Genomic DNA, 12,470 nt, shown 5'->3' on the forward strand with positions numbered 1-12,470 from the left:
ACTTAAAACTTTCCTTAACCTGTGGAGGTTGTGGCTAATCTGACAGATTCAAACTCTTTTCTCATATATTTTTATATATATTGGGTGCATAGGTTCAGAGTCATGACTAGCTGCACATCTGTATATAACTAATGTTAAGCCATGTCGTTAAGCTGTCAGTTTGGTTATAACACATGTTTCTTATAGTTGATAGTAAATTGTATCTGAGAGGTATTGTGAACTCTGAAGTCAATGTTGGTGTAGTTGTTTTTCTCTTTGTGAACTTCAAGTCAGTGTTGTGGGTTTTTAAAAAAATTACCACTGAAAAAGCTGGAAAAAATATATTGATTTGATAATCAAAGAGATGTTGAAGAACTTCAGCAAATGCTACTCGAGTCTGATGACGATAATGATAAAGTCGAATGTGAAAATAAAAGTAATTTAGAAGCTGAAGATTATGTGGAAGTTCATTCAGAAGATTTGGATACTGAGGAAGATATTTCTAGTGAACATAGTGAAGATGAATTAGACATGAATGAAGAGTATATTTTTGGAAAGGATAAAGAATCAAAATGGAGGAAACATCCAGTAAGAAGACAAATTAGAAAACAGCCTCAGAATATTTTGTGTCAACTGTTAGTTCAGTCAAATGCAAAAAATGCCAAGATACTGATTCTATCTTGAACTAGTTTTCATGAGAAAGATATGCTAAATGAACAGACAAAACAGAATGGAAAGCATTTTTAGACCTTTTATATCTAGCTGGTGTACATCTCCGCAATCGGCTCAATTTGCAGGGTTTATGGGCTACAGATGGTAGTGGGACTGAACTTTTTAGACTTAAGCTATCTTTAAGGAGACTTAGATTTATTCATAATTGTATCAGGCTTGATGAAAAACCTACCCTCTTAGAGTGCCTAAAAGGGGACAAATTAGTGGCTGTGAGAGACATTTTCTCAAGCATTTGTAGAAAATTGTAAATTATGTTACTCTATGGGACAGAACATAACAATAGATGGAATGGTCCCTGAATTCAGAAGCAAATGTGAGTTTAGACCATATATTCCATCCAAGCCCAGTAAATATGGTATAAAAGTTTTTGCTATGGTCGAGTCAGAAGTATTTTACACAGAAAATCTTGAAATGTAAGCAGCCAGAAGGTCCTTACTTGTTTAGTAATAAGCCAGGAGACATAATCAAGAGACTTGCAGAACCTATTTACTTACCAGGATGTAGTAATACAGCAGATAACTAGTTCACTGATATAAATCTTACCTCTGACTTGGAAACAACTAACTTTCATATGTAGGTATTGTTCATAAGAATAAACCCCAACTACCCCCTGGATTTGCGTGTTCTAAAACCAGACCTGAATAATCCAACTTATTTGCTTTTGGTGCAGACTGTACACTTTTATCTGACGTACCCAAAAGGGAAAAATGTAATTTTAGTTTCATTGTGCATTTCGATGATGTCATATATTTAGATTTACAACAGCCTGACAAAATAGGATATTACAACCAAACAAAGTCCAGAGTTGACACTGTGGGCCAAATGACAGGTGCATGCACTGTGGCCAGGGACACCAGAGGACGGCCTATGGTTATATTCTACACAATTCTGAATATTGCAGGAATAAATGCTCCTATTCACATGCTGAACAGTAAGGTGTAGAATATTGATTAGAAATCTTGTAATGTAGTATCAGAATAAATAAAAAGGCATTCAGAAATCTCTACTGGTGTGCATAACCCTTTTCACCTGAGATCTCATCAATTTCAAACACAAATGGAAGAAAATTCTAATAATGAAACAGATATGGCTCCTTCATTAAAGCAGGAAAAGAAAAAGATGTGTTAGGTGCTATGCACCCACAATGAGTCATTTATCAGTATTTTTGCAAGGGTTGTGAAAAGTATTTACACTTTGAGCATAGCAATACTGTTTGCAATGACTGTTACAACCATTTTGCAACGCCAACTATTGAAGAGTCTGATTAATTAACGTTAAAGACTTTTTTGGTTGTATTTTTAAGCAATATCCATGTTTCCATTATTTGAAAAGAAAAATTTTTATTCTTTATGTTTTTATATTTCTTTGTTTAATAATTTCTGGACTATAACAGAAAGTAAGTAAAAAACTATGTATTTTATCACATAAGTATAATAAATGCAAATTTGCAGTGCTTTAAAATTTTTTCCCCACATTTCAACACATACTAGTAATGAATGTATCTCTCGGGTACACACAACCTATACTGTAATTTTTTGCCCATGACCTCCTCAGAGTTAACCCTGTGAAGGAAAAAAACATACAAGTCCAGGACGCACAGAGTACCAAACAAGACGATCCCAAAGAAGCCCACACCAACACACATGAAAATTAAAATTCCAGAGGTTAAAGACAGAGAGAAAATCTTAAAAGCAGCAAGAGAAAGACAGTTAGCTACCTACAAAGGAACTCCCATTAAGACTGTCTGCTGATTTTCAACAAAAACATTTCAGCCAGAAGAGACTGGCATGAAATATTGAGCGATGGAATGTAAGGACTTACAACCAAGACCACTCTATCCACTAAGGTTATCATTTAAAATATAAGGGGGTTAAATGGTGATGGAAAAAATACAATAAAAATAAAATAAAATTGAAGGAGAACTAAAGAACTTCCCAGAAAAAAAAAACCTAAGGGAGTCCATTACCACCAAACCAATTTTACAAAAAAGGAAAAAAAAAAAGAGAAACCATTATAAAAAGTAAAATGGCAATAAATAAGCACCTATCAAAAATCACTTTAAATGTCAATAGATTAAATGCTCAAATTAAAAGACAGAGGGTAGCTGAATGGTTAAGAAAACTTCTTACATAAGTTTTCTAAAGAATCCTACCTCAGAATGAAAGACACACAAAAACTAAAGGGATGGAAAAAAATATTTCATGCAAATGGAAACAAAAAAGCTGGGGTAACAATACTTATGACAACAAAATAGATTTTAATATAAAGACTATAATAAGAGACAAAGAAAAACATTACATAATGATAAAGGAGTCAGTCCAACAAGAGGATATATAACTCTTGTAAACATTTATGGACCCAACACAGGAGCAGCTAAAATATATAAAAGCAAATCTTGATGGAAATAAAGGGAGAGACTGAGGGTAATACAGTCATAGTATGGGATTTTAAACACCCATTGACATCAATGGATAGATATTCCAGACAGAAAAGCAAGAAGGAGACAGTGGCATTAAATGGCTCACTAGACTAGATAGACTTAATTGATATATTCAGAGTGTTTCACCCCAAAAGAGCAAGATATAAATACATTATTTTAAAGTGCACATAGAACATTTCAGGACACTTACATGTTAGGATACAAAACAAGCATCAATACATTTTAGAAGACTGAAATCGTATCTAGCATCTTATCCGACCATAATGGTATGAAACTAGAAATCAACTAAAAGAAAAAAACTGAAAAATACACGAACACATAAAGGCTAAATAACATATTACTAAACAATGAATTGGTTAACAATGAAATCAAGAAAGAAATCAAAAGATACCTTGAGACAAATGAAAATGAGAATACAACAACTTAAAAACCCTACAGGACATAGGAAAAGCAGTCCTAAAAGGGAAATTCATAGCACTCAGGTCTACCTCAAGAAACAAGAAAAATCTCAATCTCATCTTACACCTAAAAGAACTAGAAAAAAGAAAAATGAAACCCAAAGTGTGTAGATAGAAAGATCAGAACAGAAATAAACAAAATGGAATCTTACAAAATACAAAAGATCAATGAACCAAGAGCTAGCTCTTTTAAAAGATAAACAAGTTGGATAACCTTATCCAGACTCATCAAGAAAAAAGAAAGGACCCAAATAAATACAATTAGAAATGAAAGAGAACAAGTAATGACTGACACCACAGAAATTCAAAGGATTATAAAAAATACTGTGAAGAACTATACAGCAACAAATTGTACAATCTGTAAGAAATGGATACATTCCAAGAAATGTGATATCTCCCAAAACTGAATCCAGAACAAAAAATCTGAACAGACAAGGTACAACTAATGAAATAGAATAATGAAAAAAAAAAACAACTCCCAACAAACAAAAGTCCTACAGATGACTTCAATTTTACCAAACATTCGAAGAACTAACATGTATCCTTCTCTAACTTATTAAAAGAACTCAAAAGGAAGGAAGGCTGCCAAACTTATTTTAGGAGGCCAGCATTACCCTAATTCCAAAACAAGATAAAGACACTACAAAGGAAAAAAAAATTATAGGCCAAAAATAGATGCAAAAATCCTCAACAAAATATTAGCAAACCTAATTTGGCAAAACATTAAAAATATCATAGAACATGATCAAGTAGGACGCATTCCTGGGATGAGGGTTGGTATAACATTCGCAAATCAATTAATGTGATACATCACATAAACAAAATGAAGGATGAAAAATATATGATCATATCAATAGATGCAGAAAAAACATTTGACAAAATTCAGCACCCATTTATGATAAAAACTCAGTGACATGGGAATAAGAGAAAACATACCTCAGTGTAATAAAGGCCATGTTATGACAAACCCACAAGACAGGGATGTACACGTTCAACACTTTTATTCAACACAGTGTTAGAAGTCCTAGCCACAGCAGACAAGAGCAAGAAATAAAGGTCATCCGAACCAGAAAGGAAGAAGCAAAATTCTCATAATTTGTAAATGACATGGTACTGTATATTGAGAACCCTAAAGATCCTGTTAAGGGGGTTGGGGGGAAGGAACTCCTCCTGGAAATGGGGAAGGGAGGAATAGTGCCCAAGACAGCACATACATGTTTTGCCCTAGAAACCAGAGTGACTGCATGACACAGAAAAGAGGCCCCAAAAGCTAGAAAAGTCATTGGATGGGAGGGACATACCCTCCCATTTACCTCTGCTGTGCAGGGGTCTTTAAAAGGTGGACCATGTGCAAATGCCTTGCTTTTGCTCCCCTATTCCCTGGCTGGTGGGTCTGCAGCTGGGGGCTGAGTTTCCTGAGCCTGGGACCTAGCTGGAGGAATTCCGAGTGCCCCCTGCCATAGAGCTCCAGGATCTGCCTGTCTGAGAGCACAGCAGGTTTCAGGTAGCAGGGCTGGGGGGAGGCTTGGGAGGAGGGCAGTGAGGGAGACTCAGGCCACCAGGCTCTGGGAGTCTTGGGCAGGTAGGTTCAGGGAGGCTTGGCTGGACAAGCCCCACCCTCTTCCCAGGGGGCAATCTGTGGCTGCTGCCCACCCATGGACCACACCCCTGCAGGCCAGTTGGCTACAGCTTCAGGGCAGCTGCAGAGGGTCAGGCCCTGCACCCTTCTCTGAGTGCTTCAGGCCTGACCAGGACACTGCTGGTGCTGGGAGGAAGGCCAGTAAGAATGGGGTGGCAGAAGCAGTGAAGAGATTTGGGCTGGCAGGTCCCAGGAGGCAAGTGCTAGGAGGTGGCCAAGCCAGGTAACAAGCCCTGTGCCCCTCCCCCATGCACAAAGCCCTAGGGAAACTGCTGTGGCAGTTACCTCCCACATCACCCACTAGCAGCCTGCTCACTCTTCCAGCAGTGGGGGCAGGGGTGGGCATCAAGAAATTTACTGTCTATATCTGTACGTAAATAGAAATTCCATTTTCCTTTCCACTGGACTCTGTCTCTGGAGTTACTGCCTATGGGCCCCCCTAATTCAGTTACAATTCCACCAAATAACTACTAGAAATAATAAATTCAGTAAAGTAGCTGACTACATAATAAATATTCAGAAATGGGTTCTCTTTTATGATACCTGTATGATTAGTCATGCATCTCTCAGGCAAGAAAGGAGATTCAGTTTTCAAACAAATTGTTTCTCAGTTTCCTGAGTGAATTAAGTTCAAGAATTGAATTTCCATTGCATACCTTCTTGGGCAAGGGGAACAAGAAAAAATAAATGAGACTACATCAAACTAAAAAGTTTTGGCATAGCGAAGGAAACCACCACCAAAATGAAAAGGCATTTGCCAATGATGTATCTGATAAAAAGTTACTATCCAGAATTTATAAAGAACTCACAAGCAAGAATGAAGAAAAAGGAATGCTTGTGCACTGTTGGTGGGAATGCAGACTGGTGCAGCCACTGTGGAAAACAGTATGGAGTTTCCTCAAAAAATTAAAAATGGAACTGCCTTATGTCCACTTTTGGGTATATATCTGAAGAAATCCAAAACAGTAATTTGAAATATATGCACCCGTATGTTTACTGCAGTGCTATTTACAATAGCCAACATATGGAAGCAACCCAAGTGCCCACCAGCAGATGACTGAATAAAAAAGTTGTGGTACACATATGCAATGGGATATTACTCAGCCATATAAAAAAAATGAAATCTTACCATTTGCAACAGCATGGGTGGACCTAGAGGGTATTACGCTAGGCGAAATAAGTGTCTTACAGAAAGACAAATACCATATGATTTCACTTATATGTTGAGTCTAAAGACCAACATAAACAAAATTGAAAGACTCACAGATACAGAAAAGAGACTGAGAGTTGTCAGAGACGACGGGCATTGGGGAACTGAGTGAAAAAGAGGAAGGGATTAAAAAGTAAAAATTGGTAATTACAAAATAGTCATGGGGATGTAAAGTACAGCATAGGAAATATGGTCAATAATATTTTAATAATTATGTATAGTGTCAGGTGGGTATTGGAATACCAGGGGAAATATTTTTAAAGTACATGATTGTGTAACCACTATGCTGTATACCTGAATACAAAATGATATTGAATGTAAACTATAATTGAAAAATAAAATTTAAAAAATTGTCAGAATGTCTACTTCCTCTTACACTGGTCATCAGTCACCTGCAAAGAGGGCAAGACTAGGCTGGCTGAGGTGATAGCAGGCCACTCCTGCTGTCCAAAGTGTCCTTTCAGGTAGGTTCGCTTTGGTCATAACAGAGGTGATGGGGCCACCGATGTTACAGCTTGAGATCACTTTGTGAGTGTAAGAGGGCTGCTTGTGGCCTTCTCCATCTGCTGCTCCGATTTCGTGAGGTCCCTTGAGCCTGGTTAGTCTTCCTATCTGGACTGGCCCCTCTGCCTTTCGGTTCTGCTGTCAGACTCAGTAGATGCTGGTAGGACCTGGCTACGCCCACAACACAGGCTGCAAACCAGAACCCAGTTAAAACCATACACTCCAGATTCTAACAAGAGTTTAGTCTTGAAAAATTTGGAATCTGTGCTCTTCATAGAAAAACAAAGCTGACCCCTCATGCCTAACTGTGACAGCTGTTTTTGGCACCTCCCTTGAGTGCCATTAACTGATCTCAGTGATCCAGGAGAGACTGAACTCAGGCCAAGGATAACAAAATGTGTCCCAAGCGTCTCGCCAGATGCCTCTTCTAGTTTTCCCTGCTCACAGCAGCTCTGATTTGGGTTTAAAACAAAGCAGTTTCACATATTCCATGAGATGTATGTGGGAGTAAGGGGAGCTCCCAACCCAGAAGTTGGCTGAGAATCCCAGGGTATGGTGGCCAGCCATGGGAAGCCTGTCCTGCTAGCAAGCAGACTGCTGGACAGCTGCATGCTTGCCAAGGAAACATCATTTCTCCAGACGCACACGTTGCCCCCCCCCCCCCTTCCTTCTTAGCTCTGGGAAAGTGTGTGGGCTTGGCAGAACATCCAGCCATACTCTATCTGAGTACACAGAAGGATGTGGTCCTGGGAGGAACTCCTGCTGGTTTCTGAAGTGACTGGGCCTGGGCATCTCGTCGCCTGCAAAGCACACTTAATGTTTTGTTATTCAAAAAGGCACTGCTCCTATGTAGGTCATCTGTAGCAAACATGGAATTCTCCAGACTGACTTCTGCTAATTCAAAAATGTGTTCAAGGAATGGAAACTAATTTATTATTATTATTATGCCTTGTAGATGACAAAAAGGGAAAAGATATCAACTGAGACCTCCCTGTACCAAATCCAGCCAGATAAAACTCTTTAGAAACATAGCCCAGAATAAATGTCCCCACTTAAAAAAAAATAATTATGGGTTGCTTTGGATTAGCCATGCCAAACTTTTCCTAACAACATAGAGAGGGGGCCTAGAGTAACTGTAGAATGTCATCCACTACTCATCTCTGCCACCTTTGAACAAATATCTGAATAATCTTCTAACTCCTCCAAAAGTTGTTAATTAGGAAGTAGGTCTATGAACTTGTCAACAAGATGATGGTGAAGTTTCCCAGAACCTGAAATAATTTACAGTTAAACTGCTGTTTCCTTCCTCTGTCCTCCTATACTTTGGCAGTTTTGTACTATAACTTCACCAAACTCTTTCAAAACCCGCAAAGGGCCATGGCCCAGGGACAGCCTAAGTGGAGATGTCCATGGCTCAGCTCCAGGAGCAGCCATCCCTGTCATGCAGGCCTCATGGGCCCTGGCAAAGAAACCAATAGCTGCTGTTAATCCAGCCTGAGGTTTTCTTATGCTTGAGCCATGCTTAATCACATACATGAGGAAATTAAAAATGAATGTGACATTTCCGTGATGGCAATGAATGATCCATTTGCCTAACATGTTTAAGCTTTTATGTTTTATAGTCCAAACCTACTGACTGGTATGTGTGCAAGGGTTATGCAGAATGAAGTGCAAACCTCACACTGGGGCTTCCTGAACTTGACTGAGTTGCCACATCCCTGGAGTACAGAACAGAATGAGCTCTGTGTTTGGTTTGGACTGCTCATTTCCAGGGGACATCAACTCTTCAGCTTTCAAGGCCCTCCAAAGGCTGGTCCCAGCCCATCTTTCTGGACTGGTCTCTAGAGCCTTCAGATAAAATATTACAATTCAAAAAGGACAGAAGATAGTATTTGGTGGATGGCTTAAATTCATTTCTGCCTGGAAATGTCTTGCTAAGTATCTCCCTCAGCCATGTCATTTTGAAAAACTGAGATGATTCTTAGAAGAGAAAATGCACAGATTGGCCCATCTCGCACCTTTTGAATTTTCAGTCATAGTCGCATCTTTATCCAAAATGGCCTTCTCTCCTATCTGTGCCTACTAAAATGCTAGGACCCCTTCCGATCTAGTCCAAATCCTGCCTCCTCCGTAAGTCTCCTGGATCTCTACACATCTCATTGCTCTTTCTCCTGACACCTCCTGACCTCTGGATACCTGCCCAATGTCTGTCACTGAGGTTTATCACATACTGCCCTGGACGGCAGTGAACGGTGTGTCTCATCTCATTGCTTACATCTGTCCAGAGTGTAAGGCATGTGGAATAAGGGAGAGGCACAAGGCTATCCACATGTTGGCTATGACTGAAATGAGAACTAGAGCATGGTAAGGTGTCATTCTTATTTACATCCTCAGTATGAGGCCCTTGTTTTCAACTTTTGGTGAAATGAACTTGAGTAGTATGTAAGGAATAAACAGCAGACACTGAGTTTTCTTTCTAATTAATACACCATGAAGCCCGCTGGCTGGCACCATAAGGAGCCAGGAACAAAAGGCATCGCAGGCAAGTGAGGGGCCCAAGTGACCAACACTCACATGGGACGGTCATTTAGCTATAAAAGCCTTTGTTTACTAAAAAAAAAAAAAAAAAAAAAAAAAAATCCCAGGTGGCCAAGCTCTGTGGTCAGGTGGGCCGTATCTGTTCTCTTGCCCACTTGATGGGTGCCTGACTGCAGAGACTGTTCTTGATACTTCTATCTCCACAATGCTTACTTGTCAATGGTTGTTCAATTAATATTTGCTAAACAAATGAATTTCTCTTTATTCAGAGTCCATACAAATACAGGTATCTTCATATGTGCAGTATTATTGAAGAAATAAAAGTTGAATCAACACAGAGAACAAATACTGCCCACATTTCTGGAGAGGATGATGGATGTTATCTAAGCCACAATATTTACACTGTCTGATTCCATCAACAACAACCAATACAAAGATAGAATGGAAGGAACAGGAGAAACAAATTATCCAGGGTGTGGAAATCATTACACCTGCATCTCCCCACATCTGTACCCGCAGCATTCAGAACCATTTCATGATCTTGTATCTGATACATGGTGTTTAAAAAAAAAAAATCAATGACATACAATGATGGCTGGAAATTTTCAGGAGGCCTTGGCTTTCATCTTGGACAGCAGCACCTCATTCTTGCGGCCCTCCTGGAAGGAAAGCAGAGAGAGTGTGTCCAGAGAGGTGGTGGTTACATTAGCACCCATGTGAGGCTCAGGTGGTCTTACTGCCACCTGTTGCCACCTGCTTCCCTGAGTTGCATGGGAGACAAGTTTTGACCAACTAAAACAGACGACAAGTTTTGACCAACTAAAACAGACGCCTAGCACAGCGTGGTGAACTTCCTGGTGACATGCTGATCTTCAATACCAAAACAGCTTATAGTGCCGGCTGGCTACACTGTCAGACTGAGAATAGGATGACTGGATTAAGCACCATCACTCCAACAAAAGACTTCATGAAACCTCTAAAACCTTCAAGGGGACAAAAGCTGAAGGGATTTATGTACCAGTCTTGGATTACTAGGGAGAGGGAAGAAAATGAGGGGAGGTACGTGGAGACAGACTAAGGAGCACAGTAGGCAAAGCAGTAGAAAAGCTCTTAGTCTGACAATAACGAAGGTTAATAATATCCTTATCTTTAAGAAAGACAAACTCACAGACGACATGAGAAATACACATCAAGGGACATCTCCTCCTCCTTAAGAATTAGCTGTATGACATCTATTATTGTATATGCTGAGTATTATCACTGAAGGGGGTCACAGGCCCCTTCCCTTGTCTGTGGAACTGATGTCCAGTGATACAAGGTCATCTCTGCATTATTTCACATTCCTTTCTTCAGGTATCCTCAAAGGATTCTCATTGTGTGTCTTTCAGGGCTTGAGAGCTCAGGATACCTCCATCTGCTGGCAAATCTCCACCCCTTCCCTGGGTCACTGCACAAGGAGCCCTGCTTTTAGACTGAGAGGTAAATGGGGTAGTGGGAAGAGCCTGGAGAGGTTGAGCTTGAGGGCCCAGGCCTCCAGCAGCCATGCTTCCTTGAAGATCCATTTAGTGTGAAAGAAAAACTTGAAATCACCCTTGAACCCTCTGCAACCAAGACCCCCAGGATCAATGTTTCCATCTCCCTGGGCCTATGTGCTTCCAGTTTTCTGGAGGCCCTTTGCTCTTTCTGGCAGCATCATGGCTCATGGCTGCAATGACCCTGGTTCTACTAAAACAAATGCCAGTTTACCTGTAGGGTATACACTTATCTTTCTCTCAGAGCTGGGGAATAGCCAGGCTCTTGGGCTGGGGGTAACGCTGAATTCTTCTTTCAGAAGCAAGGCACTCTAACATTGTTTGAGTACATGTTTTAGAGGAGGAGGCAATTAATTTTTTCTAGAGGTAGGAAGAGGAAAAAGGTGAAGTTGAGTAACATTTGTTTTATTAGAAAAGAGGGAAGTTTTCCTTTTAAAAATCAGTTACCGAGACTTCCTTGGGAAAAAAACTTCTAGATCTCCACTCCCCAAAGTAGGGGTCGGGGAGAGATGGAACAAGAACAGGTAGATAGTCATACTGTTATAGTACTTTCTCTACTTCTGTGTATTTTAAAAAATTCCCACAAAAGACAAAATACAGTAATGAATAAATTAGCTTCAATTGTCACCCACCTCACCTTTTAAACAAGGCAAAAAACAACTCAGGCCCTGGCTGGTGTGGCTTAGTGGATTGAGTGTCACTGGCCTGAGAAATGAAAGGTTGCTGGTTTGATTCCCAGTCAGGGTACATGCCTGGGTTGCAGGCGGGGTCCCCAGTTGGGGCGTGCAAGAAGAAACCAATGTATCTCTCACACATCAACGTTTCTCTCTCTTTCTCCCTCCTTCCCCTCTCTCTAAAAATATATAAATTAAACATTAAAAAAAAAAAGCACTGTTTAAAAAAAATAAAACAATGTTAAAAAAAATAAAAACAACTCAGGGCATCAAAACACTCCTGAGGTATAGAGTCCCCAGGAGGGATAATTCTGTATGTTATATTACACTGAGACAATGCCTGATTTTTCAGTAAAGATGTATAGGCTGTCAACGTGTGTGTGAGAGCACTGACTAAACTCCATGCATTCTACTAGGAACCTTTGAGAGACTAGAGAATGATACCCAGTTTGTTCAAAGCAAATACAGAAAGAATCCTTTATTTTTTTCTAGAAGAAAAGGGAACTGTCTCCTTGCCCCTGTTTCTTTCCTGCTTGAAACCATAGGGGTCCACTATGTGCCAACAGAGCACTTCAGCTAGCCCAAGATTAAGAATGCTGAGCCAGCTTCATTCATCAGTGCTAGGCTAGAATTCGAATCTTGTTTTGGTGACCTTGTGAGAGATTTTGGTTTAGAGACACAATTACTTGATGTAATACTGCGATTACAGTGATTGGTGATTTCAGAATATGTTTTGCTTCCTGGGAGACTTAATATTAATGAAC

At 39.9% G+C, this 12,470-nt stretch overlaps 1 protein-coding gene across 3 annotated transcripts in view; it reads right to left on the reverse strand.

The window, feature by feature from the left end:
• Positions 1 to 12,470, reverse strand: part of CCDC93 (coiled-coil domain containing 93) — a 115,693-nt gene that overhangs the window by 4,854 nt on the left and 98,369 nt on the right. For 2 of the 3 annotated variants that reach the window (XM_054574992.1, XM_054574990.1), the window contains exon 24: positions 9,739 to 10,159. In XM_054574992.1, coding sequence (XP_054430967.1) covers positions 10,106 to 10,159 — 54 coding nt within the window. In that variant the 3' untranslated portion in view covers positions 9,739 to 10,105. Of the gene's footprint in view, positions 1 to 9,738; positions 10,160 to 12,470 lie in introns of those variants that run through there. The other variant, XM_054574991.1, reaches the window with a different exon arrangement.

This window comes from Pteronotus mesoamericanus, unplaced genomic scaffold, assembly GCF_021234165.1.
Source record: "Pteronotus mesoamericanus isolate MK-2021 breed Mesoamerican mustached bat unplaced genomic scaffold, CSHL_Meso_final contig_27, whole genome shotgun sequence".
NCBI classification, from domain to species: Eukaryota; Metazoa; Chordata; class Mammalia; order Chiroptera; family Mormoopidae; genus Pteronotus; species Pteronotus mesoamericanus.